Source organism: Zingiber officinale, chromosome 7A (assembly GCF_018446385.1).
Source record: "Zingiber officinale cultivar Zhangliang chromosome 7A, Zo_v1.1, whole genome shotgun sequence".
Lineage (NCBI taxonomy): Eukaryota > Viridiplantae > Streptophyta > Magnoliopsida > Zingiberales > Zingiberaceae > Zingiber > Zingiber officinale.
Window position 1 is genome coordinate 71,530,244 of NC_055998.1, and position 27,329 is coordinate 71,557,572.

The 27,329-nt window shown below is 34.8% G+C and overlaps 1 protein-coding gene across 2 annotated transcripts; it reads left to right on the forward strand.

Moving 5' to 3' along the window:
• The first annotated feature begins 5,033 nt into the window (after positions 1-5,033).
• Positions 5,034-8,337, forward strand: LOC122001512 (p21-activated protein kinase-interacting protein 1-like). Of its 2 annotated transcripts, XM_042556286.1 has the most exons (4): positions 5,034-5,728; positions 7,252-7,549; positions 7,798-7,895; positions 8,094-8,337. In XM_042556286.1, exons 1-3 carry the CDS (start codon positions 5,081-5,083, stop codon positions 7,809-7,811), a joined length of 960 nt encoding a protein of 319 aa, XP_042412220.1. In that variant the 5' UTR covers positions 5,034-5,080; the 3' UTR covers positions 7,812-7,895; positions 8,094-8,337. The 2 variants fall into 2 exon arrangements, with proteins under 2 accessions (XP_042412220.1, XP_042412221.1); XM_042556287.1 differs by lacking the exon at positions 7,798-7,895.
• The last annotated feature ends 18,992 nt before the right edge of the window (positions 8,338-27,329 follow it).

Here is a 27,329-nt window from a genome sequence, read left to right on the forward strand (position 1 = left end):
GATCGGTCCTCCTGACCGACTGGGCTTTCTGCCTAGGATTACCACCCCCTATGACCTAGGGTTACCGCCCCCTAGGATTTTCCATCTACCTAATCACAGCTAGGACTTTCCATCGCCTAGAGTTAACACCCCCTAGGACCTAAGGTTACCATCCCCTAGGGTTTTTCACCTATCTAGAATCCACTAGGACTTTTGCCTAAGACAACTTAGGACTTTTCTACAAGCTCAATAAACCTTATTAGACAACAAGATGTCTTTACTTTTGAATCCTTTGCCATTATCAAAATACAGGTTTGATCGTCTGGTACTTCCTGCACCAACACTCTATGGAAGGCACCTTCAATGAACAGTATGAAGGCGCCTTCCAGCCCTTGAAGGCACCTTCAGATAGTCGTTAGCCATGGATAGAGTTTTATCCTGAGCGGATAAAACTTATCTGATAGAAGGTGCCTCGGACCTCTTTGGAGACACCTTCAAGCTACGGATAGAATTTTTCAAGAGCTATAAAAAGGCCCCTGGAGTTATGAAATACACAACAACTTCTGTATTAACTTCCTAGCAACTTTTTGAGCTTTTCAAAGAGTGTAAGTCTTTGCCTTTATCAAAGGAGACTTTTTTATTATAACTTTGCAACCACCTTGGATTAACAACCACTTAGGTTTTAACCAAGTAAAAATCATAGTATCTTACTTATTTTCCTTTTAAGTTGTTATTTCATCTATTGTTGTTGTTCTCTGCCTTCATCGAAGGAGACTTTTTTATTATAACTTTGCAACTGCCTTGGATTAACAACCACCTAGGTTGTAACTAAGTAAAAATCGTAGTATCTTACTTATTTTCCTTTTAAGTTGTTATTTCATCTATTGTTGTTGCTTAATTAGAATTGTGCTATTAATACAAGTCAAAAAAATGGAAAGGGGTTTTGTTTTCTTCTTACACTTCTTACAGACAATTCACTCCACTCTTACCGGCCCCCACTGTGCCAACACTAACTCCAGCAGGTAGGTGCGGAGATAAGGATTATGTTAGTTCAAAAAAATTGATTTCGAATTGATTTAATTAAGTTATAGCCAAACCAAGTTTAAGGTTTAAACGAGTTCTATTGATTTAAAATAAATTAAGATTTTTTCTAGTAAACTTTTTATTTCATTTTTTCTCACCCTTTTCTTTGTAAGTATGTTGCAACCCTAACCCGTTGTACCTTATGTCACCCCTTCGTCCATCTCTCTCGTTAAATTTCTCTTTCTCTTCTTTCCCATTTGCTTCTTTTCCAACATAAGTAAACTTACCATTTTTCCTCTCCTCTTTTCGAGTATCAGAGTTCTTTTTTCTTCTCCTTTCTCTTCTCCAATAAGCAAGAAATGCAGCATCAGTTGCTACCCTCTTTCAACAACAAGAGAAGCCCTCAGCCCTTGTATCTTTTACCTCTTCTTGTGTTTTTTAGGATTTTATTGGCACTGCAAAAATAGTCATATTTTGTCTTGCCTTGCTCTCTTTGTGTTGTTGCAAACTCATCGAAACTAGTCAAGGTTGTTAATAAATAAGATACAATTCTCCTCTTTTGCTTCTTCCTCCCTATCTTCTCTTCTCTATTTTTCTTAAAAGCAATGATATTCCAAGAGGAGTAAATTATTCCTTTCTTCTTTTAATGTTTCATTAATTGAAGGAGAGTTGTAAAGTATAAAATTTATTTTATTATATTACTAATTAGGATGGTTATTTAGATCGCAATGAAGGTCTTATATGTAGGAATGCTAAATATTATAAGGAAATAAGATCACAAATGATTCTTCGACTTTGAGTCATAGATAAGTTTTGGGGATCAATAGATCATTGTTTCAACTAAAATCAAGGATTATGGTTGAAGCTTTCGAATTTAAGTTCGTTCCAGCTCCTTAAATTTGAAATTTAGACTTTTGGATAGTAAAAATCAATCTACACTGATATTTAAATTTTTTGTAAATTGCCACTCCTGGTTATGCCACTAACTGTTACTGACACTTGTTATAGTTATAGTTCATAATTCGAGATTGGTGTTGCTTTGACTGTAGTAGTTAGGCATAGTAGGGTTGCATCAAAGAAATAGCACCATGATAACGCACCAGAATAATTGAGGAAGCTTGTAGAAAAGTTGTGTCTTTGCTCTTGACCGAAACTGTCTTATATAGGTCATTAGAGGTACCTACAATGACCTAGGATGCCTCCAATAGGCCTTATCCGATGCAGAAGAGATAAAACTTATGCTCCAAGGTGCCTCCAATCCATCCAAGCACCTCCAATCTATCCAAGGCGCCTCTAATCACTAGTTTGACATAACAATCTTCTGGAAGCCATATCTTTTAATTTCATACTCAGAATCAAGCTCTGTTAGTGGCTACGCATGTGAAATTCGAAGATCTACATATGTATCTACAATATAAAGTTAGAAAAATATATGCATTAACAATTTATATATATTTATGAATTAAATCATGTCTTACTAAGACCGAGATCTAGTCTTGGTCTCAACCTAGATTTCTAAAATGGATCTAAGTTGGACTAATGCCTATAGTCTCACTGGGACTCATCCTCACTAGATTTCTCTCCTCTAATGCTTGCCTCCACTTACCATTTGCAAAATTATTTGATTCTGATATCTTAACCCACCAAGTCTTCTTACAGTGCACCATCTAGACTTTAGACAGTCATCTAGTCCTCCCTAACCTGACTAGACTTCCTACCAGCTATCTGATCCTCTCTATCAGAGCTGGACTTCCTGCCAATCGTCTGGTCCTCCCTGACCCTACTGGACTTTAGTCTGGTGTCTGGTCCTCTAGATCCATTAAGTTTGTTAGTCTGCACACTTAGCTCAAGAGGTTAAATCACATAATCTAACTTTAACCTTTGTTATTCATTAAAATATGAGTTTGATTATTAATGCAAACTACAATAACAAATTAAATCATGCTCATGAAATGCAATAAAATATATGCTAAATGATGCTTAAAAATATATATAATCTACACACATTAATCATCTCGAGCATCAAAGCTATCATCCTCAATAGCAAGACCTAATCGTGCCCCGAACGGAGTTTGAGTATAACCAAAAGGAAAAAAATGATCTTTCATCTTTTTCTTCATCTTCTCTAATCTTGTATCTTGGTTTTACCTTGTCTATCTCGTGAGTGTCACAAGTGCTCCCACCATGATGATGCTAGACCTTTGAGTCTAATGACAATCAACTTTACCTTCATCTATTTCAGTACTTGTTCATAGTAGAAGAACCGCTCCACTTTGTTGATCTAATCAACAACATTTTTTATATGTGACATACCATAAAATTTGAGTAGATCAACTCAAAATTCGAGGTCTTCATGTCGATCCTGTTGACCACATACCTCGCGAGCTTCATGATTTCGCGTCACCACCACTATACGCTAGGTTAAATCTATGACCTACCTCTATAAATCCTCAATCCTCAGCTATCTTTCATGGTGCTCGATTTTCTCCATTTGAACCTGTCTTTTTGATACTAATTAATGGGCAGGATAGTGATTATCCTACGAGATGATGAGAAAAGGGGAATTGGGGAAAAGGCAAGAAGAGATAACTATCGTCCTCTAAGTATTTCTAAAAAAAAAGAAATATTATATTATGAATAGAGGATTTTTTTTTTAAACAACTAAATATGATTCTTATATAGACCTAAATATCTAAGAAAAAAAAGCAAAGAAATCCAAATATATAGACCTTAATTCTTATCTTATAAAGAAAAGAAAAAGATCCTAATAAAAATGGAAAAAATAAATTCTAAAATATATAAAAAATAAAAATTACCAAAAATACTCTAACGAGGAAAAATACCTTAAAAATTAAAAACAAATCTAAAAATTACAAATTTATCAAACATAATGATAAAAATATGTAAATCCTCTTATATCAGTTCGCTACGGGCGGCCAAACAACCCAATATCCTAACATCCTAGTTTTATCATCCTATGAGAGAAAAATACTCTATAGTACATTGTAATTGAAAATCAACTATACATATTTGGAAAACTACATAGATATCCTACAACTACACTATAACCCGGACATTAATCTTATCTTTTATTTGGTATATAAGATGGTTCAATTAAATGGGCCCCTAGCTATTGTTTAATTAGGGTTGTAAATGAACCAAACGTTCGTGAATAAGTTTGGTATTCGGCTTGGTAAGAGCTTGTTTATATTCGTTCAATATATACAAGATTAATTAAATAAACAAGCTTGAACAACTCGTTAAACTAAACAAATAAGTTTAAACACATATGTGTTTAGCTTGTTAACGTTCGCGAATAAAGTTTGTGAACAATGTTCATGAACAACGTTCGTGAACAATGTTCACGAACCATATTCATTAATAAGATTCTTTTCAATATGCTAAATAAATAATAAAATAAAATAAAACAAACAAATAAGTTTAAATTATTAAGCTCAATAACCAATCAAACAACTGAAGTTTTCAAACAATCAAACAAGCTTGAATTAAGAGTTCGATAACATCTAAACAAATCAAGTTTGAATCAAACTCAAGCAATGCTCAAACCAAGCTCAAGCCAAGCTTGAATTGAGAGATCGATAATATCTAAACAAGTCAAGCTCAAGTCTTCAAACAAACTCAAACTCATAAAACATAAATAAAGACAAGCTTGAACAATCATTTCAAAAGCTTAATTTATTTTAAACTCAGCTCGACTCGACTCAGCTCAATTATTTTATCAAATAAATTTGAATATCCTAAAATTTAACTCGGCTTGACTCGTTTACCGCCCTATGTATAATGACATAAAAGCAAAATTTGGACCGTCGTGTACAATTTCGTAATTTATCATAATCGGCCCAAGCCAACGTTGAGCCGGCTAATTTCAGCCCATTTTATTTTTCACTTTGATCCCTCACAATTGTTAAATTTAAAATTTGTTTAATGTTATTTGTGAAGAAATTTTAGGAAGAGGTCGGACTAAACCGGTTCGACGGCCGAGTTAAAATGTCCTTGGTTTAGTAAGGGTTTAAGAGGGTTAGGTTTAGGGCGAGAGGTTGACGGAAGCGTAGCGATCATGGCGACGCTGGTGGCGGGGTCTTACGAGAAGTTCATCTGGGGGTTCTCCTTCCACCCCGAAGCTCCAACCTTGAAGTCCCTATTCTCCTACCCCTCCCACACCGCCCCTATCAAGTCCGTCGCCGCCTCCGGCCCCATAGCTGCTTCTGGCGGCGCCGATGACTCCATCAAGCTCTACGACCTGTCCTCCGCCACCGAGGTCGGTACCCTCCTCGACCACAACGGCGCGGTCACCGCGCTTGCCTTCTACACACCGCCCTCCTCCCCCGCCGGCCTGCCCCGCAACCTTCTCTCCGCCTCCGACGACGGCGCCGTGTGCATCTTCGATGCTGATCCTTTCGTGCACCTGAAGTCCATCAACGTCCACCGAAAGGGCGTAACGGACCTGGCAGTCCACCCGTCCGGCCGCGCTGCGATTACTGTCGGCCGGGACTGTTCCCTAGCGCTGATCAATCTTGTGAGGGGTCGGCGGAGCTTCTCGTGTCGGCTTGATCGCGAGGCCTCGATCGTGAGGTACGAATGCGGAGATGGGGGAAGATTCTTCATGGTTTCGGAGGAAAGGATTACTGTGCATGATTCGGAGGACGCGAAGATGATCCATGAATTGAACGGACAGAAGAGGGTCCTCTGTGTCGCTCCTGGCGAGGTACCTTCACTATTTCCTAGAAGGTGCCCTTTTCATTACTATTTGATTTGATATACTAATTCAGGCGAAGGCATGAATTCCAAAAAAGTAGTGATCAGAATTTTTCTTCTCCTTTTAGGATATATGCCATGGAATCTTTTCTATGCTCTTTACTAGAATTACATTAAGCATATCTTCATTGAAAATTGTTCAACACAAGAGCTACTGGTAGTTCATCAGATATCAATGTTCTTCTTTCAAATTGACTGCTGATGATTCCCAATTGGTAGCTGCAATTTGGTTCATTTGAGATATCAGTTTGTCTGCTATGGGCTACTTGGAAAACACCATTGGATTTTCGCTTGAACAGGAAGTGTTTTGTTCAAAAATTTATGTACACGCTTTAATGGGGTTAACGAAATCTGGTATCTTGCTGGTTGCAATGGCAGTGCTTGTGATTTGAAATTTGATCTGATTATGATGTTTCAAGACAAATCTTAGAAGGCTGTACGAGCCATACTAAGCTACGGAACTGCAATTCTGAAAGACTTTTTTTTTCATTATTACAAACTTCTCATGATATTGGACTGCTGATAAACTTCTTTGAAATTCAGAGTTCATGTAGAGAATTTTTCTCTAGGGACTTCCTTTGCTAATTGATCTTTGATCTGATTTGGTGACAATCGATGCAAAATTTTCTCACAGTAGGATTTGTGAATTGCACAAATAATTATTATATTTAGGAGTTTAAAATGTTATTATATTTAGATGATTTTCGACTATTATCTATCAGTTTTCACACATTAATGCTTTCTGATTCTCTTGTCTTTTTAATTTTGTCCTTTCAAGAAATATCCAAAATGCTCAACTTTCTGAAAAAGTAAAGTAATTCACATCTATTATAGGTATTGAGTTTATTCCAATGTTATATCAAAACCTTGTGGGCCTTATTGTATTATTTGTTGTTTGGTTATCACCTGTCAGGAGGTTCCAAGATCTTCATTGCCTTTGTACTTTGTACTTTGTACTTTGATAGGATATATATAGTACTATTAATTGAGATCAATGATGGTAAGATCCATGCAATTGGCCCCAAGAGCTAAAATATACAGCTTGATGTTGTTGTAAGTGTGCCCATGAAAGCACTGTGATCCTGTTATTTTTTACTTTGTTTATAGCTTACCTTTTCAATTTAGTGAATGATGTCCGTGGAAGTTTGCTTGTCATATTTGAGTTGTACTATTGCTCTGGCAAAACCTGTAGAATGTACTTCAGATCAACATGTTATGTGGTTTTTCGAAATTTAGAAGCTAATAAAAATAAGACCCATGTAAAAATTGATTTATATGTTTTTGAATAGGCATGCTAATGTATAGGCATGCATTTTAAATATTTTTTAGTTCCTGCACTGAAAGAAATTTTCTAGTCCGCCTAAATCTTGAATTTGAGTAGATTGGTTCCGTGTCTTTTGCATGTAAATTATAGTTTAGATAAGTTCCATATCCATATATCAAGATTTTTTTTCTTATACCACATGATAACAGAATGGAGTGCTGTTTACTAGTGGAGAGGACCGCTGCATCACTGCTTGGGATACAGCAAGTGGGAAAAATGCATATAGCATTGAAAATGCCCATCAAACTCGTGTGAAAGGACTCGTCGTTTTGAAAAATGGAAGCATGTCAGACACATCCGGAGAATCAAATCTGATTGCTTCTGCATCATCTGATGGTGTAATACGCGTATGGGATGCTAGGATGATTGCCAAAGATAAACCAAATCATTTGGCTGAGGCTGATACAAAATCCAGACTAACTTGTCTTGCTGGATCATCTAAGAAATGTGAGTTCTAGAACTTCTGTTATTTATATTTATGTGTGCTTTTGTCATCTTCTTGCCATTAAACTTCAACGTCATCATTCATCGTGTAATTAATATAAGAGACAAACTCGGGGGGCATTTTGAAAAAACAACTAAAAACCTTGGACATATTTGTATGCATTATATGTTGCAAATGAAACTTCTTTATCATAAACTGCTGTGTGTAGAACATTAACTTGTTGACTCATGTAATGCCTGTGATATTTCAGCAATGGCTCATTAGATAAATGACTGTTTACTCGACTGACATGCAATCCAATGACTGGACACATCAAACAAGTTTATTCCACTGATCAATCGGGTGCCAGTATGCCATAATTCTTTCACAATTTCATTCCTTTGAAACAATCCCCATGTTCAGTGTTTTGAAGTATATTGTTATGTTTATGTTTTGTTTTCAATGTTCTCATTGTGGCTAACGTCTTAAACTCAAAGTTTAGGAAGCTTTCTTCTCCGTGGAGCAAATTCAGTAGCAGATGGTTTTAAATGTTTTCATTGCTTTCAGGAGTGTATCTCTATTCAAATACGGATTCTCTGAGCATGCTGTTGGTTCTTCTGCATTGGCTTATTGCACAACTCGTCTTCAATGAACATCGAGCGACTACAAGTTACAACTTCTTTTCCTAGAAATATTTGTTTTTGGTGCTGTATAAGAGCTCTCTGTTTGTGGAACAAATTATTTGCTTGGATGTCTCTTAAATATTTATTTCATACCCAATCTAAAGAAGCTATTAATTATTGTTTCTGAAGACTCGACTGTGTAATTTATGCTTCTTCATTCTACAATGCTAATAGAAATTAAAAGTTGCATCTCTCGCTACTCGATTCGTCCTTCCCCATCAAGCCGTCTGAACCAGCATCTACGGCACTGATCGCACTAAATCATCCCAGTGACGTGATTCGAGGTACCAGATGCGGATCCAGATCCCTTCTCACCGACTCCGTCGTGTATTTAAATTCAAATTACACTCGATCAGATCGGGAAGTGGCCCTATTCTTCGGATTGCTCGAAGAGATGGAGACAAGGGAAGCGAGCGGTGCGATCGTCGGCAAGCGAGGGAGCGTGCAGGTTCTGACGCCGTCGCTTTTAGTGGATTTCCTTCGTCGTCGCATGGGAGCTGATTCTCCATTTACAGGTAGGTGATTATTTCATCGGTAAATTAGAAAAAAATCTCTAATCATAATCATAATTTTGTATATTTTCAACTCCCTCATATAAATTTTGTTACCTAAATTACCCCTCAGATGTTTTAGGTATAAAAAATTTAAAAACGAGTATAATTCCAGTTAAATTCAATACTTTATAACTAAAATTCAGTACTTTATACTAGAATTAAGTATATTTTCTATCAAAATTAACCCTGATATTTTTTCGATACAAATAGTCTAAAAATGGGTATAATTCCTATTAAATTCAGCACATTAAATTAGAATTGAGTATATTTTCCATTAAATTGAGCACGACTTTTTTCCTGTTTAATATAATTACTTAAAAATTTAGCACCATTTACCATTTAAAGAAAATATAATAGATTTTTTAGCAAATTGAGTATCATTTAAAAAAAAATCTAGTATAATTTTCATCCAATTAAGATGAAAAAAAAATCGTACTCAATTTGATAAAAAAAATATACTATATTCTAATTTAATATACTGAATTTAAGATAAATAATACTGATTTTTAAATTTTTTATATCTAAAAATATGATTGACAATTAGATATTATATTTTAACTAGGGAATGAAAATAAAAATTTTTTATCACTGATCTACATGTAAAATTTTATTTTCCAAATAAAGAGTGCAGGTAAAGTCACCCTTCTTCTATTCTCTTTTAGTTTTGGTACGGATCTACCTCGATCTGCGGGATTCCCTAAGTTTTTGAAGACCTCTTGCTAGATTCTCGATGATATTGGGCGAATGTTGCAGCGGAGGCCTACTATGTGGATTTCCTTCTTCGTCTCCGTGGAAGTTGATTCTTCATCTTCTGGTTGGTGATTCACTCGTTCCCTTTTGTTTTAGTCACCTACTTTTTCATTCCTCGCCGCTTGATCCGTTGTATTCCCTTGGTTTTTGGAGCCGTCTTGAGAATCTCATCAGGATCGATCGATTAGCCTTCCTGTGTTGTGCGAATCTAACGGAAGCGATGTTCAGGTCTGACAGATTATTGCTAGGGTTCCATAGTTATCATATAGCTTCCATGGACAATAATCATGCGAGTGAAATAGAGAGTTAAGCTTCCTGTTCCTGTCTTTAGTTTGAGCTTCCCAAACATGTAATTCAATTGCTCGCCCTCTCCTCTGCTCTTCCATTATTCAAAAGGATAAAAGTCTGGTTTACCTAAATATTATGGTAACATTTGTTACTTTTCATGTTCAGAGTGTTTCTAGATTTATAATTCTTTTATACAGCTGGTTAACTTGATTACTTCTTTATAGATCAAACCCTCTTTTCCATAAGGCTTGGTTTCCCATCTCTATATGCACCATAGTTGTCATAAGGACTCACTTCGCTTGCTTAAGTGTGAGGCAGCTGCACGCTTATGTGAACTCGAAAATACAACAAGTTCAAGAAGCGTGTGTTTCACACAAAAGCGAAGAGTTCACTTTTGTGCGAAACACAAAACTTTCCCTCCGGTAGTGCCGGAAACATACGACGACGCCTTCGATGTTGCTGGGGCATCGTGGTTGCAATCGCGATTGCAAAGGCACTGTACATATTTTTTTTAATAATTTAATTAAATCAAATATCTCCTAATTTAAATGAAATATTTCGAATAGATTTTAATAAAATTTAATTAAATTATCTCAATAAAATATATTATAATATATTTAAAATAAAACAAATCTAATAAATTTTATTAATTAATATAAATCAGACTTAAAATTTATAAAAAATATATTTTAAATATAAAAAGTCTGATTAATTTATATAAAGCAGTTTTAAATATATAAAAAATATATTTAAAATTTTTAAAAATATTTTTTTATTAATTTAAATAAATCAGTAAATCAGATTTAAAATTTAAATACATAAAAATATATTTAAAATAAAAAAATTGATAAATTTTATTAATGGAAGAATTCTATTAAATAAATCAGTTGTATTTTTTGTTATAAAATAACAAATGGAAGAATTTATCGACGCAAATTACATTTACACCCTGTTTGAAAAGACTAAGAATTGAATTCTTAGTGGAATTGGAATTCAATTCCATTGTTTGGTATAAAATTTTGATATGAAATCGTTCAAGAATTGAATTATAATTCTATGAAATAGTGCAAAAGTAAATCAGACCAAAACTCATCTGATTTGGATAGGGAATTTACCCTGAAGAACTAGAATTACTTAAATGTCTCTTTTAAAACCCCCTTTTTTTTCATCTGCTGACTGCTTGCTCCCGAGTTCTTACCTGCTGAACAGAATCAACAACAAAATCAACGACTTCCTCAATAGCCTCTACATTTTGTTTGGATAGATCAAGAGTGGTATGTTAACACTCTCTTTCTGGAGTTTTTGTTATTAAATGGTTAGTTATGAGGATAAAATGGTAAATGTATAATAATGGAATTCAATTCAAATAGATTCCAAATTAAGGAATTCAATTCAATTCTATTATTCACTAATCCATTCCAAACATAGGAATTGAATTGAATTCCTGCTGGAATTCAATTCCTAATGGAATTCAATTCAATTCCTTCACTTAAGTTGTTTCCAAACAGGGTGTTAGTTGGGGGCAATAAAAATATGAAAGCTTCTCCTAAATGACCCAAGCATGTTAAAGAAGAAATTAGAGAGTTCATGTAAAAAATATAATTTAAAAAATCAAATGGATGAAATTCTTCAGTATTATGATTTGGAAGAACATGAAGATGCTCATCAAACTAAAGTGAAAGGAAAACAACCAATATTCGATCTAAACATCCATCTTACGGTCCATGGTAAAAAGTGTAAACAAACTGGATTTATTAATCTTTATTTTATGAAAGATGATGAAATCTTTATTTTATGAAAGATGATGAAATTGTCAAACAAAGACATGTAAAAAATAAACGACAATTTGATGAAAATAAAAAGAAGTTAAGAGATATTACAATTGAAAAATTTACAAGATGGATGTATGATGCTGAAATTTCTTTTATTATTGTTAAATATGATTTTTTTTTAGTCATGTATTAAAGTTATTGGATAATTTGGATCAGAGATGAAACCTCTATCATATCATGAAGTGAGGGTTAAGTATTTGAAAAAAAAGTTGACAAATACGAACTCGCTTTTCAAATTCTATGAAGAAGATCATGCTAAGTTTGGGTGAACAATCATGACAGATGGATGGACGGATAAAACGAGTAGAACTCTTATAAATTTTTTAGTGAATGGTCCTAAAGGAAGCATATTTGTTGAATTAGTTGATGCTTCAAACTATTCTCACACAAGTTATTTTCTAAATTTGTGTATCGCATTAAAGAAAAAAATGTGGTTCAGATTGTAACAGATAATATAAGTTGCAATGTTAGTGCAAGTAATATTTTAAATGTTTATTACTTTCAATTAATAATTGGATCATATTTTAAATTTTTTTGACTAATTTTTTTTAGGTTGTCTTTTGTAAAACTGATTTCCACACTTGTATTGGACTTCCTTGTGCAGCTCATTGTTTAGATTTATTGCTCAAGGATATATTTAAATTCCTCATCTCAGAAAATTTCATGAACGGGCGTTGATAGAGAAGCAAATCTGAGAGACGACAAGTATATACAGAGAGTCTTAGTAAGAACCATAAAGACACGTTTCACAATCACTTTTTTTTTACTTTAAAGCGGTTTCATGTACAATAAAGTAAATCTAAAAAAGATGTTTACATTTGAAAAAGTGGGCAAATAGTTGATTTTCTAAAGAGGCTGCAGGAAATGTGTATCAGAAGTGATATCAATGTCTTTGTTTTAGAAAAATATGATTTTTACATTAAAAGTTGGCGGTCTATTAGTGAAAGCATTACGATTGATAGACGGTGAAAAAAAATCTTCTATGGGTTATATTGCAATGGACAGGGCCAAAGAAGTTATCACTGTATTATTTAATAATAATGAAGAGAAATATCGTAGTATTTTTAAATTTATTGACAAAAGATGGAACGTTCAATTCTATCGATCTTTGCACGCAACCGAATATTTCTTGAATCTAGAGTGTTTTTACTCAAACTTTGATATAGAAAATGATACAGAAGTGATAGAGGGTTTGTACAAATGTATATCTAGATTGGTGAAAGGTGACGATTTATAAGATAAGATCACAAATCAATAGGAAAAATATAAGAAAGCAGAAGGACTTTTAGGTTTGCCAATGACTATCTAACAAAAAACTTTAAAATTATTAGGTAAATTTATAAATAATATATTGTGCAATATCAATATTAAATGATAATAAAATTAATATTATAATTTATATGTTTCTGTATTTCAAGCTAATTGATGGTCTTCTTATGGTGCATTAACGCCTGAATTAAAAATATTTACAATGAAGATTTTAAATTTTACAGGCTCTTCCTCAAGCTGTGAACGTAATTTAAGTGTTTTTGAACATGTAAGTTAGAATTTTTTTAATACATATTAAAACTTATATTATAGACTTAATCTTTTATTTTTAATTTTTTTTATAAATACATTCTAAGAAAAGAAATAGATTGCCTCAATAATAATTCAATGATTTAGTATATATCAATTATAATATAACTTTGAGTCGAAGATACGACATTGATGTGGATAGATTATATATATTTTTAAACATTTTTTGACGTATATCTACTTGTATTTATTAATATAATTTATGTTTATTTCACTTTATTCCATTATTATGCCATTCTTTCATTCTGTTTGTTTAGAGATTTGTTCTTTACTTGTTTTTACTGACAGGATGCAAATTAGAGCCAAATTGGAGCCAAGGCACACATTGAAGCAATTTATGAACATCATCAACAGGGGTCGTGCCAAGAGGCACGACCATGTGCCCTCTCCCGAAGCAAACTAGGGTAGGTCATGCTTGTAGGCATGGTTGTGCATCCCACCAGAGGCCAATCGAGAGGCAGTTGTGTGAAATTACACAGTTGTGCCCCCCTTACAGAACCTAATCATGGTCTTGTCGTGCCATATTTCTAGAGCCTAATCAGAGAGGGGTCATACCTTTTGGCTCGGTCGTGCCTCTTCATGCTCTGTGTTGTGGACTCGGGGTTGTGTTACGCGAAAATATAGCTGTGCTGAATTTGGGCAGACTATAAACTAATTTTAAAATGGTCATAACTTTGTGCTCGATTGAAGTTATGGGTTGTTCCAAATATCAAATTATAGGTAATTTCAATATTTATAACTTTGCTTCAAGTTCAACAGAGAGAAAACATAGTCTATCCATGCTAAAAGGCACGGTCGTGTCTCTCATCCACAACCATATCACACCCTCTGCCCAAACTACAAACCAAATTTTGAACCATCATGACTTTTGGCTCGGTTAGAGTCATGGCTCGATCCAAATATCAAAATGTAGATAATTTCAAGAGTTACAACTTTGGTTTAGGGTGAAATACAAGAAAGTCAAGTTTAAAGGGTGAAAAATTCATTTTGACGAAGGCCTGCAAACCTGACAGATCTGGACAGTTTGGAGGAGGTATAAAAGGGTCAAGAAACGCATACTTTGATTCATCTTGGGTTTGGGACTTCGTCCCTCTCCTTGTGGAAGGGTTCTCCCCTTAGGGGGAAACCTTAGAGCTTCCATCTTCACTGATCTGCATGATCTGTCCACTTCCGGAGCAAGGATTGTAAGCAAGAAGACCAGTGGCACATAAATAAACATTCCTCTCTTCTCTATCTTGTCTTTTGGATTATAGGATGCTTAATTTTTTCTCTTGATTGTAAATTCTTTGCAATGGAGTAGATCTCCAGATCTAGAATGAAGGAAGTAAATTAAATGTGATGTTTTGATTGATGTATAAACTATGTATATATCATTTTCTTATTCAGTGAAGTATTTATGTCATGTTCTATGTGTCTTATACTTTATAAGTGTTTGATGAAATATATGAATGATGTAAATATGTTAATAAGAGAGATTAGTTATCATGTAAAGGAGGTACTTTGGATTGTATAACCGGGGGACCTAGTTGTTGGTCCGGTGGGCCAGCTGGAGAGGATTGAGTTGTCTGAAATAATAAAATACTTTTCTTGATCTTCCAACCTAGGTTAGTAGCAATAGCAAATAAAATAATATAAAAATTACAACTTAAATAAAATCAGTAAAAGACATCAAAATTTACTTGGTTACAACCTAGCTGGTTGTTAATCCAACCCAAATGGAAGCTGATGTGCGTAAATTGTATACACTTGTTTAGCATGTTTTGAGGCATATTCACATATTTTGCGCATTCTTTATCTATGCATTTTCGTACTTCCAGCTTTGCTTTTAGCATATTTACTCTTTTTATTCGGAGATCTATTTTTGTGCATTTTCTGTACGCAGGAGTCGTATTTGGAAAAGAATTTATGATCGAGACTAAATCTGCAAGTTAACGAAAGGAGGAAGACATCGTCTTGGAGTGCCACACGGCCATGTCTGGGAGAGTGACCTACATCGTGTGGTGATCCTCACCCATGCAGCATTGGCAGAGCAGGGCAATGTCCAGGTTGTGTGGTGATGATCACCCGTGTAGCCTCTGCAGAAAAGGAAGAGGTCATGGGCGTGTGTGTATCACACGGCCGTGCCAATTTGCAAGCCTTCCAGAGCCAAAGCAATACATGGTCGTGTCCCAGACACGGTCGTGCAAGCCTTCCATAAGCTAAACAAGGCCTGGCCATGTCCCAAACACAGCCGTGCATGAGTTCCAGAATCGGAGGCAGCAGAGGCCGTGTAGATCTACACGACCGTGCAAGGAGGGCAGTAGCAGAGCATGCCACAGCCGTGTGCACTACACGGTCGTGTGAGATGGGCAGTGAAGGGAATGATCAAGGTCGTGTCTCACACACAGCCTAGTCTCGGGGTCGTGTGGCGCCCAAAATTTCTGCCCTATATAAGGGCTTCTTGCATCATTTGAAGGGGCAGTTCTCCCTCTTGAGAGAGGACAAGATTTGGGCGATTCCTCACCTTCTTGGAGGGATTTTCCGGCGATCTAAGGGCAGATCTTCAATGAATCGACTCCGGGAACGAGGATTGGATCCGAAGACCATTCTTCATCGTAGATAAACTTTTCTTCCCTTACTTTTCTTGGATTTTGGGATCAAGATGCTTGTAATCTTCTTGTCTTTGGGTTTATTTTCTTGTTTTATGGATTAGATCTCCTTGTTCTAGGATAGAGAGAGTATTTGTAATATGATTTGATATAAACTCTTGTGGATTTGTCAATTTCTTATTTCTATAATTTTGTTTTGTTTGTATTCATTTGATCTTGTGTGGATTGTTGTGATTGGACTTAATTATCATATTTGATTGAATGTTTGAGTGTCTTGTGGATCTTGTAGAGGTAATCTCTTATTCGATTATCCGAGGGGCGTACGTGACAGATAAGCTCGTGTAAGGACGATTGAGGGAAAATCTTGAAGGGGAAATAAGGACATTCAAGGGGATAGGATAGATTGTATGCATTAATTTTTTATATCTTAATATAGGTTGAGAAGTAATGCATTTCTTTGTTGATTATCCGAAGGGTGCACGTGACAGGCAAGCCCGTGTAAGGGCATTATAGGAATCATTCCTAATTGATCATATTTAGATATAAATTTTAGTCCTAAGTCGATCGTCTATTGCAAGAGAGAATCGACAACCTTCTACAAATGATGGACAATTGAGAAATAAGATTTGGTAGATCATTTACATTAAATAACATTACAAAGAAACTAAAACTTCTAGAACATCTTTTATCATAACTCTTATCCCTGTTTTTATGCTTTTACTTCTAGGTTTACTTTCTATAGTTGCACCTAGCTTTTATAAATCGATTGATTAGTTATTTAGCTAATTCGTGTTGAGATATCTTTAGTGGTTAATACCAATACCTGTGGATACGATATATTTCTTTATTACTGACGACGTATCCGTACACTTACGGAACGTTAACAAGTTTTTGGCGTCATTGCCGGGGACTGCGTTATAACATTAGAGATTATCAATTGAGTTATACTAAACATAACTTTTCTTTTCATTAGCATCGTTGTAACTAATCTTTATAATTCTATTTTCATCTTGTATGCCTTACTACTTCTTAATAATTCTTTTTGATCTTTGTAATTGCATTTGTATCTCCTTATTTTCTTTTTTTGCAAGTTAAACATGGTATTTAGATCATTAGGAGATTATGGAGCTCCAAAGTCTGCAAAGGAATTAGGGCTAATTGTTTACCTTGAAGTTCAAGCAAGAAATTTTATGATTAAATCATCCTTTATCTCAATGATTCAGCAAGCTCAGTTTGGGGGTCTGGAAATTGAGAACCCTTATTCACATCTCATGGAATTCTATAGATATTGTTATACTCAGAAATATGAGAAAGTTCCATCTGATGTTATACAACTATTGATTTTTCCTTTTAGTCTAAAAGATGCTGCAAAGAGATGGTTTAATTCTCTGCAATCTCAAAGTATCAAAACCTTGGATGAGTTAGAGCAGAGGTTCCTGGACAAATATTTTCCTCCACAGAAGACTATTTACTTGAGAAGTCGAATCATGAATTTTAAGCAACTTGTTGGGAAAGAACTGCATCAAGCCTGGGAGAGATATTCATCTCTTTTACAATTATGCCCGCATCATTGTATTGAGAGATGGTTAACAATGCATTTATTCTATGTTGGGCTCTCTTTCTCAAATAAAAATCAATTAGATGTAGCATCTGAAGGATCTTTTATGAAGAAGAGCTTAGAGGAAGCCTATGAGATAATTTGTAGGATTACATCGAATTTTAATGATTGGTCAGGGCAGATTAATACAACCCTAACAGTTAATGCATTTGAGGGAAAGGACAAGGATGAGAAAAGAATTACTCTGGATTAAAATGCTTTTCAAGTATTATTTCCTTGGTGTTGTGAGCCCCTCTCAAAGATATTTGATGAAGAGGTATTTTCAATCAAAAAGGAGAAATCTCTGAACGATTATAAAAAGGATGATATGTTTCTAGAAGATTAAGAGGATTTAGAGAAAAAAATTTTAAAAGAAGAAGTTAAGTTGATAGAGCAAGAGCCAACTATGTCAGAAATAGTGTCACCTCAACTTGAGCTTAAGTCATTACCACCGAACTTAAAATATGTATTCCTTGGGTCAAATTCCACTTTCCCAGTTATAATCAATGCCAATTTAACTGAGTTTGAAACACAGAGACTGATTGAAGAGTTGAAGTTGCACAGAAAAATAATTGGATACACAATTGATGATATTAAAGGAATTAGTCCTTCTCTCTACATGCATAGAATCTTACTTGAAGAGGGTTATAAAAATTCAATTGAACATCAAAGGAGGTTAAACCCAAATCTAAAAGAGGTGGTGAAGAAGGAGGTGCTTAAACTTCTTGATGTCGGGATCATTTACCCAATTTCAGATAACGAATGGGTGAGTCCGGTACATATGGTTCCGAAAAAAGGGGGAATGATTGTTATCAAAAATGAGGATAATAAACTGATTCCAACACGAACAGTAACAGGGTGACGAATGTACATTGACTATCGAAAGTTGAATAAAGAAACTAGAAAGGATCATTTTCCCTTACCTTTTAGTGATGAAATGCTTGAGAAATTGGCTAAACACTCATACTTCTGCTATCTAGATGGGTATTCAGGAATTTTTCAAATTCCAATTCATCCTCAAAATCAAGAGAAACTACTTTCACATGTCCCTACGGTACTTTTGCTTATCGTCGTATGTCGTTTGGGCTTTGTAATGCTCCAGCTACTTTTCAGAGATATATGATGCCAATTTTTTTCAGATTTAATAGAGAAAATCATGGAGGTGTTTATGGATGATTTCTCAGTTTATAGTAATGATTTTGATACTTGTTTGTCAAATCTTTCCATAGTTCTTCAAAGATGTGAAGATGTGAATTTAGTATTAAACTGAGAGAAATATCATTTCATGGTTAAAGAAGGAATTGTTTTGGGACATAAAATATCAGAACGTGGGATTGAAGTGGATCAAGCAAAAGTGGAAGTAATAGAGAAGTTACCTCCATCGATTAATGTAAAAGGAGTAAGGAGTTTTTTGGGGCATGCTGGATTTTATAGGCATTTTATCAAGGACTTTTCAAAGATTTCTAAGCCATTAACAAATTTATTGATTAAAGATGTTGAATTTTACTTTGATAATGATTGTATAGATGCTTTTAATAAAATCAAGAGTGATCTTACTTCAACTCCAGTAATTCAAGCCCCAGATTGGAATCTTCCATTTGAGATAATGTGTGATGCTAGTGACTTTGCAGTAGGAGCAGTTTTAGGACAAAGAAAGAATAAAATTCTACATGCAATCCATTATGCAAGCAAAACACTTGATGCAGCTCAAGTGAATTATTCCACTACAGAGAAAGAACTTCTAGCAGTAGTGTTTGCATTTGATAAGTTTAGATCTTATCTAGTGGGTTCAAAGGTAATAGCTTATACTGATCATGCTGTTGGTTGCTACTCGGAAAACCTAGAGGTTCCACTGTACAAAAATTTTGTACAAAGGTCTGAACTTTTTCCTAGCTACCATGTGTTCTTTTAAATTAAATTTTGGATCGCCTGCGAAACTTAACACGTTTGATCCAAAACTTAATCTATTTATTCTTTTAGGTTTTGACTTGGATCTCCTGCGGAACTTAACACGTTTGATCCAAATCACCTAAGTTATTAATTACATTAAATATTAATTTCCAAAATTGGTTCCCAGTACTGACGTGGCGAGGCACATGACCTTCTTGGATATGGGAGCAACCACCACCGACTAGACAAAACCTTTTAGGGAAAGCTAATATTTAATTTCCTAAAATAACTTTAGGTCAACCGAAAAGAACAATCATATCACAAGGAAAAGAAAAACAAAAGAACACTATATCGAAAATAAATTCGAAACACTAGAATCGTATGTCTCTTGTATTTAGTATTATTTCCAAAAATAACTAGTATGATGCGGAAAGAAAAATTACTAGTTATACCTTTTAGAAAGACCTCTTGATCTTCTACCGTATTCCTCTTCTAACCTCGGACGTTGTGTGGGCAACGATCTTCCGAGATGAGAACCACCTAGGCACCTTCTTTCTTCTTCCTTCAAGTTTCGGCCAAGCACAAGAACTTCCAAAGGATGAAGTATTTTCCACCAACCAAGCTCCAAAGGATGCATGCTTTCTCTCCTTCTTCTCCTTCCTTGATTCGGCCACATCCTCCAAGCTCCAAGAGATGATAGATTTCGGCCACAACAAGAGGAGAGAAGAGAAAGGGAAGGGTCGGCCACCACACCAAGGAAAAGAGGGAGAAAAATAGAATAGAGTCTTTTTTTTCTTGAAGCCTCCTCTACCCCCTCTTTTATAATCATTGGTCTTGGAAAATAAGGAAAATTTAATAAAAACTTCCTTAATTCTTTTGCCATTGAAAAGGAAAATTTATTTAATTAAAATAATTTCTCTTTTCAAATTACAATGGCCGGCCACAACAAATAAAATCTCCAAGCAAATAAAATTTTAAACACCAATTAAAACTTCCTTATTTACTTCCGGAAATTTATAAAAAATTCTCTAATAATTTTTATCCCTTCATGATTGGTTTATAAAAAGGAAATTTAATAAATTAAAATCTTTCTTTTAAACATTTGGATAAAAAGAAAGTTATCTCTATAAATTAAAATCTCTTTTAATCTACAAATAAGGAAAGATATCAAATCTTTTCTTAATCTTTTGTAGAAGAGAATATTTAATTTTAAACTCTCTTTTAAATCATGAACATGATTAAAAAGGAAAATTTTCTTAAAATTTAAAATCCTCCTTTAATCAACAAATAAAAAAAGATTTCAAATTTTAAACTCTCTTTTAAACATGTAGATGATTTACAAATAAGGAAAGTTTTAACCAAAAATTAAAACCATCCTTTTAAACTACAAATAAAGAAAGAGATTAATCTCTTCTCTTAATCTTTTGTAGAAAGCTATAAAAGGAAATTTTTAATTTTTAAACTCTCTTTTAAAATCATGATATCCACATAAGAAATAATTTTAATAAAAATCTTTTTTAATATTCTAGTGGTCGGCCACCTAAGCTTGGGACCCAAGCTTTGGCCGGCCACCTACATGGCTCATCCACTTGGTCTTGGCCGGCCCTAGCTTGGGTTCCAAGCTAGCTTGGTCGGCCCCATTGGATGGGTAAGAAGGTGGGTATGCGGTGGGTATAAATCTCTATATACTAGAGGCTACGATAGGGACCGAGAGGAGGAATTGGTTTTGGTCTCCCGATAAAATTAAGCATCCCATGCTCGCCCCGAACACACAACTTAATTTTATCAATAATAATTCATTCCACTAGAGAACTATTATTGAACTACCGCACCAATCCCAAATTACATTTTGGGCTCCTTCTTATCATGAGTGTGTTAGTCTCCCTGTGTTTAAGATAACAAATGTCCACTAATTAAATAAGTTACTGACAACTCACTTAATTAATATCTAACTCCAAGAGTAGTACCACTCAACTTCATCGTCATGTCGGACTAAGTCCACCTGCAGGGTTTAACATGACAATCCTTATGAGCTCCTCTTGGGGACATTCTCAACCTAAATTACTAGGACACAGTTTCCTTCTATAATCAACAACACACACTATAAGTGATATCATTTCCCAACTTATCGGGCTTATTGATTTATCGAACTAAATCTCACCCATTGATAAATTAAAGAAATAAATATCAAATATATGTGCTTGTTATTATATTAGGATTAAGAGCACACACTTCCATAATAACTGAGGTCTTTGTTCCTTTATAAAGTCAGTATAAAAGAAACGACCTCTAATGGTCCTACTCAATACACTCTTAGTGTACTAGTGTAATTATATAGTTAAGATAAACTAACATCTAATTACACTACGACCTTTCAATGGTTTGTTCCTTTCCATCATGATCGTGAGCTGCTGTTTATAATTTATAAGGTATTGATAACATGATCTTCTGTGTGTGACACCATACACCATGTTATCTACAATATAAATTAATTGAACAACTACATTTATCACAAATGTATACATTTGACCAATGTGATTCTTATTTCTAAATAAATGTTTTACACCAAAAGCTAGGCTTTTAGTATACATTCTAACAATCTCCCACTTATACTAAAAGACTAAGCTGCCATATCTGCTGTCATACATCTGATTCTCATGCCTTTCAAAAAACTCTTGCCTTAAGGACCTTAGGTTATCATCTGATGCAATCTAGGCGGCAACTTCTCCTCGTTATACAATTTCTCGTATTGGGTAGTACTTGCGCTCTATTGTGTTTACTTGCCTTATAGACTCATGATTTCTTCGAGTTTGTTACTGCACCATTATTATTACAATAAATTGTAATAATCTTTGGACAAACTAGAAATCATATCTAAGTCTATCTTGAGGTTATTTAAGTCATTCAACTTTTATGGCTACCTCAGAGGCTTGCCATATACTCAGCTTCTATGGTGGAGTCCAGAAAAACACCTATGCTTATCACTCTTCCATAGTTATGACTTTTCCTCCTAAAGTAAACACAAAACCCCGAGGTCGACTTATTATTGTCCCTATCCGATTGGAAGTCAAAATCCGTGTAACCCACAGGGACCAAATTAACTGTCTTGTAAGCTAGCATATAATCTCTAGCGCCTCTAAGGTACTTTAATATATGTTTTACTGCAGTCCAATGTCCTTGTCTAGGGTTACTTTGATATCTGCTAACTATGCCCTTGGCAAAACAGATTTCTGATCTCGTGCATAGCATACATTAGGTTGTCTAACTGCCGAAGCATAAAGAACTGCCTACATGTCCTCAATCTCCTTTGATGTCATCGGAGACATCTCTTTAGATAAAGACACTCCATGCTTAAAAGGTAAGAAACCTTTCGAGGAGTTTTGCATGCTTAAAACGAGCAAGGATTTTCGATGTATCAAGCTTGGGATAAGTAAAATATATTTTTTTTCTTTCGATCCCTTATTACTTTGATCTCAAAAATATATACATTCTCCCAAGTCCTTTATATCGAATTATTTGGACAACCATACCCTTACTTCTGACAACATTTTGATATTGTTTCCAACTACCAAAAATATTATCTACGTATAGTACAAGAAACACCACCACGTTTCCATCACACCTTTTGTATACACAAGACTTATCCAGTTACTAAATAAATCCACAGGTCTGGATTACTTTGATAAACCGGATGTTCCAAGACCTTGAAGCTTTGCCTCAGTCCATAGACTGATTGAGCTTGCACACAAGATGCTCTTTACCCTTTGTAATGAACCCTTCTGGTTACTTTATATGGATGCTTTCTTCAAGACTTCCATTAAGGAAAGCTGTCTTGACATCTACTTGCTAAAAAGAAATTGGATAGACTTTAGCATGACTACCAATAAAGGGTTTCCCTTTTTTCAACAAGCCTTGCTTTGAAAGTATACACTTTCCCGTCTGTCCTTCATTTTCTATTGTAGACCTATTTAACACCCAATGGCTTTTACACCATCTGGTGGTTCTACAAGCTTCCAGATTTTATTAGAATACATATATTCTAATTCTGTATTCATTGCTCTTTGCCAAGATGCTGTATTTTTATCTTGGAGTGCTTCATCATATGTCCGGAGATCAGGTTCATGTCCTCCAGGGATCGAGTCCAAAAAAAACTCTCCCAAAACATGAATCCTTTTAGGTTGCCTAACAACCCTCCCATTACAACAAGGTACTTTCTGCAATTGTGTATCATTTGTGATACGTGTTGCAGTTTCCTTGTGGTATCTCATCTTGTACAGTTGGTACTAGATTAGACATGTCTTTTATTATTTCCTTAAGAACAAATTTTCTTATGGGCACATGGTTTATTATATAGTCCTTTTCTAAAAATCGGTCATTGATGCTAACAATGACCTTCTGATTTTTAAGACTATAAACCTACTTTCATTTCTCTAGCATAACCCACAAACAAGTGAATTCCTGTCCAACTTATCATTGTCTCTCTTCTGCATATGTGTTGGACTACCTGAATCCGTATATGCTTCGAAATAGGCTTATGCCTATTCAGCAATTCTATATGAGTAGAGAGTTCTGTCTTTGGAAGGTACTATATTCACTTCCGTTTCCAGAGTATATCCTTAAAATGATTTTGGTATAACTCATCAATCTACTTATTTCCATAAGAGTCCTATACTTTCCTTTATCTACACCATTCTGTTGGGGTGTACCAGGTGCAGTTAGTTGGGATTGAATCCCTACTTCTGATAAGTGACTCCTAAATTCTCCCAAGAGGTACTTGCCACTACGATCTTACCATAATGACTTTTACTTTAACATTTCTCCGCATCAGCCTTGTACTCTTTGAACTAATCAAAGTACTTAGTCTTGCGGTACATTAAGTAAATTTATTTGTATCTTGAATAGTTGTCTATAAAATAGACGAAATATTCAATACTACCTCTTGTCTGGATAGTCATAGGATCACACAAATCAGAATGAACCAATTTCAACATATCTTTGACTCCATACCCCTTAGACTTAAAAGCTTCTTGGTTATTTTTCCTTCCAAGTAAAACTCGCAGGTTGGAAAGATTTCCACTACTAATGAACCCAAAAGTTCATCAGCTACCAATGAATCCTACTCAAGTTAATATAACCTAGCCTTAGATGTCAAAGATATAATTGGTTCATTTCCGAAGGTTACTTTCTCTTAAAGTTAGAAGATGTGTTACTAATTTCCATTTGTTGCATCATGAGAGTTATTGGATTTATAAATTGCCAACCAACGTACCAGAATAGATAACTTCTCTCTTTTTCTTAATAACAACTTTGTTATTAAAAGAGACAGAATATCAAGTTCTTTGAATAGTTTAGAAACTGAAAACTAGTTCTTTCTAAACTTGGTGCGTAAAGACAATTACTCAAAAATTCATGTTTTATTCTTATCAAAAGATAAACATCTCCCACTGCAACAACTACCATTTTTACAGTAGTGCACATGTGGACGGTGTTTTAATTTTCATTTAGTTGCCGGGTTTCCTGGAACCCTGCAATGAATTACGGACATGATTAATGGCATCTGTATCTACACTCCAAATTCTGGTAGATAACACCACTAAACATGTTTCAACTAATGAATTAAATACACCTATATTGTTCTTAATTCTAAGAAGACAGTCTACCTTAATGTCCAAGTCCTATTTCCAATCATTACAATTTGGACTACTAAGTCTATTCTATAGTATGGCTACTAGGGGATTGACAAACATTTTAAATCCTAAGAATCACAAAAATATTTGGTCAAGATCAACTCCTTAAAATCCCCATGAATTTTGTATGCCACGATAGTGTGAACGTATACAAAATCGAAGAGGAGATTTTATTCATTAATTTTATTATCTCGTCAACTTTACTTTATGACGAATAAAATTAATGGTTGATCTGTCTTTGATCAAATATTTGGTCAAAACTTTTTGAATTTAAAATAACATTGATTCCTCAAACAATATTATTTAAATTCACCAACACCTCAAACACCGTGAATTTTGCATGCCACGATAGTGTGGACGTATACAAAATTTAAACATTTGTAAGAGGAGGGGTTTACCCATTAATTATCTTGTCAATAAATCTTTATAACAAATAAAATTACCTCAAACACCGTGAATTTTGTATGCCACGATAGTGTGGACGTATACAAAATCAAACATTTGTAAGAGGGGTTTTTAATTTTATTATCTTGTCAACCTATTTATTTGACAAATTAATAGTTGATTTTCTTCGGTCACACAAATAATAGCAGTGACTCCGATGGGGAGGATACTATTAGACGTGCCTAAGTGTATACCATTACTTAACACTAAGTCCATTAATAATATTATGCCCCTTCCGTTGGGGAAGATCACACGCTCTTAATTAACTTCCTATAGTCATCCAAAATGGAAGTTTAATCTAGTGATCCGCAAACAAGCTCATCCGATATGGAGGAAGACACTCAGAGCCAATGCGCAAGCTTGTTGCATCACTTATAAACTAGTAATGGAGACCGTGGAATTTATTTAAAATAAATCCCTCTCCCACTTAGTTATTTAAAGTGAGGAATTTTGCCTATGCTAGTCTACCTAACATGCATACTAACAAGCACACACAACACAGCATAAAAAACAATAAATAGAAAAACTAATTTTCAACTATTATGGCTTTTATCTATTGCTGTCCTCCGTGTGTCGCCAACCCTAGCTGCTGCCATCTTTGGCCACCGCCACTGGGTCTAGTTGTCGCATCCATCTTGCTCCTTGTTCTGCTGCGCCTCTGGTCCTCAAAAGGTTCCATGCCTTGCAAGATTCGATCCGCGACATAAATAGAATTTTACATTTTTAGATCTTATATTTCTCGAAGGAATGTACATGTAAACTAGATCGAACATAAAATAAAATTTACATCCATCGATCCTATATTCCATAAAAGAAATGTACATGTAACTAGATCAAAAGATAAAATCCTAATAAAACTAAATACAGCTCCTGCTGTATTTTATAATACAATCATGCACACACAATAAAATGCCCTTGACATGTCCAAGGGTCCAATCACACACATAATAACTATAAGTCATAATAGTTGGATCCTGCATCCACAAAGTTAGCACATCCTACTATTATCTTACCTAAATTATGTATGACATGTGCATAATTAAACTAATACCAAATACACAGAGGCAAAACCCTAGCTCTGATACCAATTGTTGGTTGCTACTCGGAAAACCTAGAGGTTCCACTGTACAAAAATTTTGTACAAAGGTCTGAACCTTTTCCTAGCTACCATGTGTTCTTTTAAATTAAATTTTGGATCGTCTGTGGAACTTAACACGTTTGATCCAAAACTTAATCTATTTGTTCTTTTAGGTTTTGACTTGGATCTCCTGCGGAACTTAACACGTTTGATCCAGATCACCTAAGTTATTAATTCCATTAAATATTAATTTCCAAAATTGGTTCCCAGTACTGACGTGGCGAGACACATGGCCTTCTTGGATATGGGAGCAACCACCACCGACTAGACAAAACCTTTTAGGGAAAGCTAATATTTAATTTCCTAAAATAACTTTAGGTCAACCGAAAAGAACAATCAAATCACAAGGAAAAGAAAAAACAAAAGAACACTATATCGAAAACAAATTCGAAACACTAGAATCGTATGCCTCTTGTATTTAGTATTATTTCCAAAAATAACTAGTATGTGTTGGGTTTTTCGGGCCACGAAAATCACTTTTCGCGTCGCGGAAACCCCGAATCACCCAAAGCCGTAGATCCGTGCAAGGAAAACCGAACGAAAATTACGAGTACGAGTTTTAAATATCTAGATCTACTCCTAGATCTATGTGTTAAGAAGTATACCTTGAAGCGTGCCCTTTCGCATTCCCGCTCGTCCAAGGAATTACCGGATCTCTAGACCGTCAAGCGTCGGTCCTCTAGAAGTATCCACACGGACACGTAGGTGGAGAAAACCTCACACAAAGGTGTGCAAGCACCTTGGTAAGATTCGGCCAAGCAAGGAGGAGAGGGA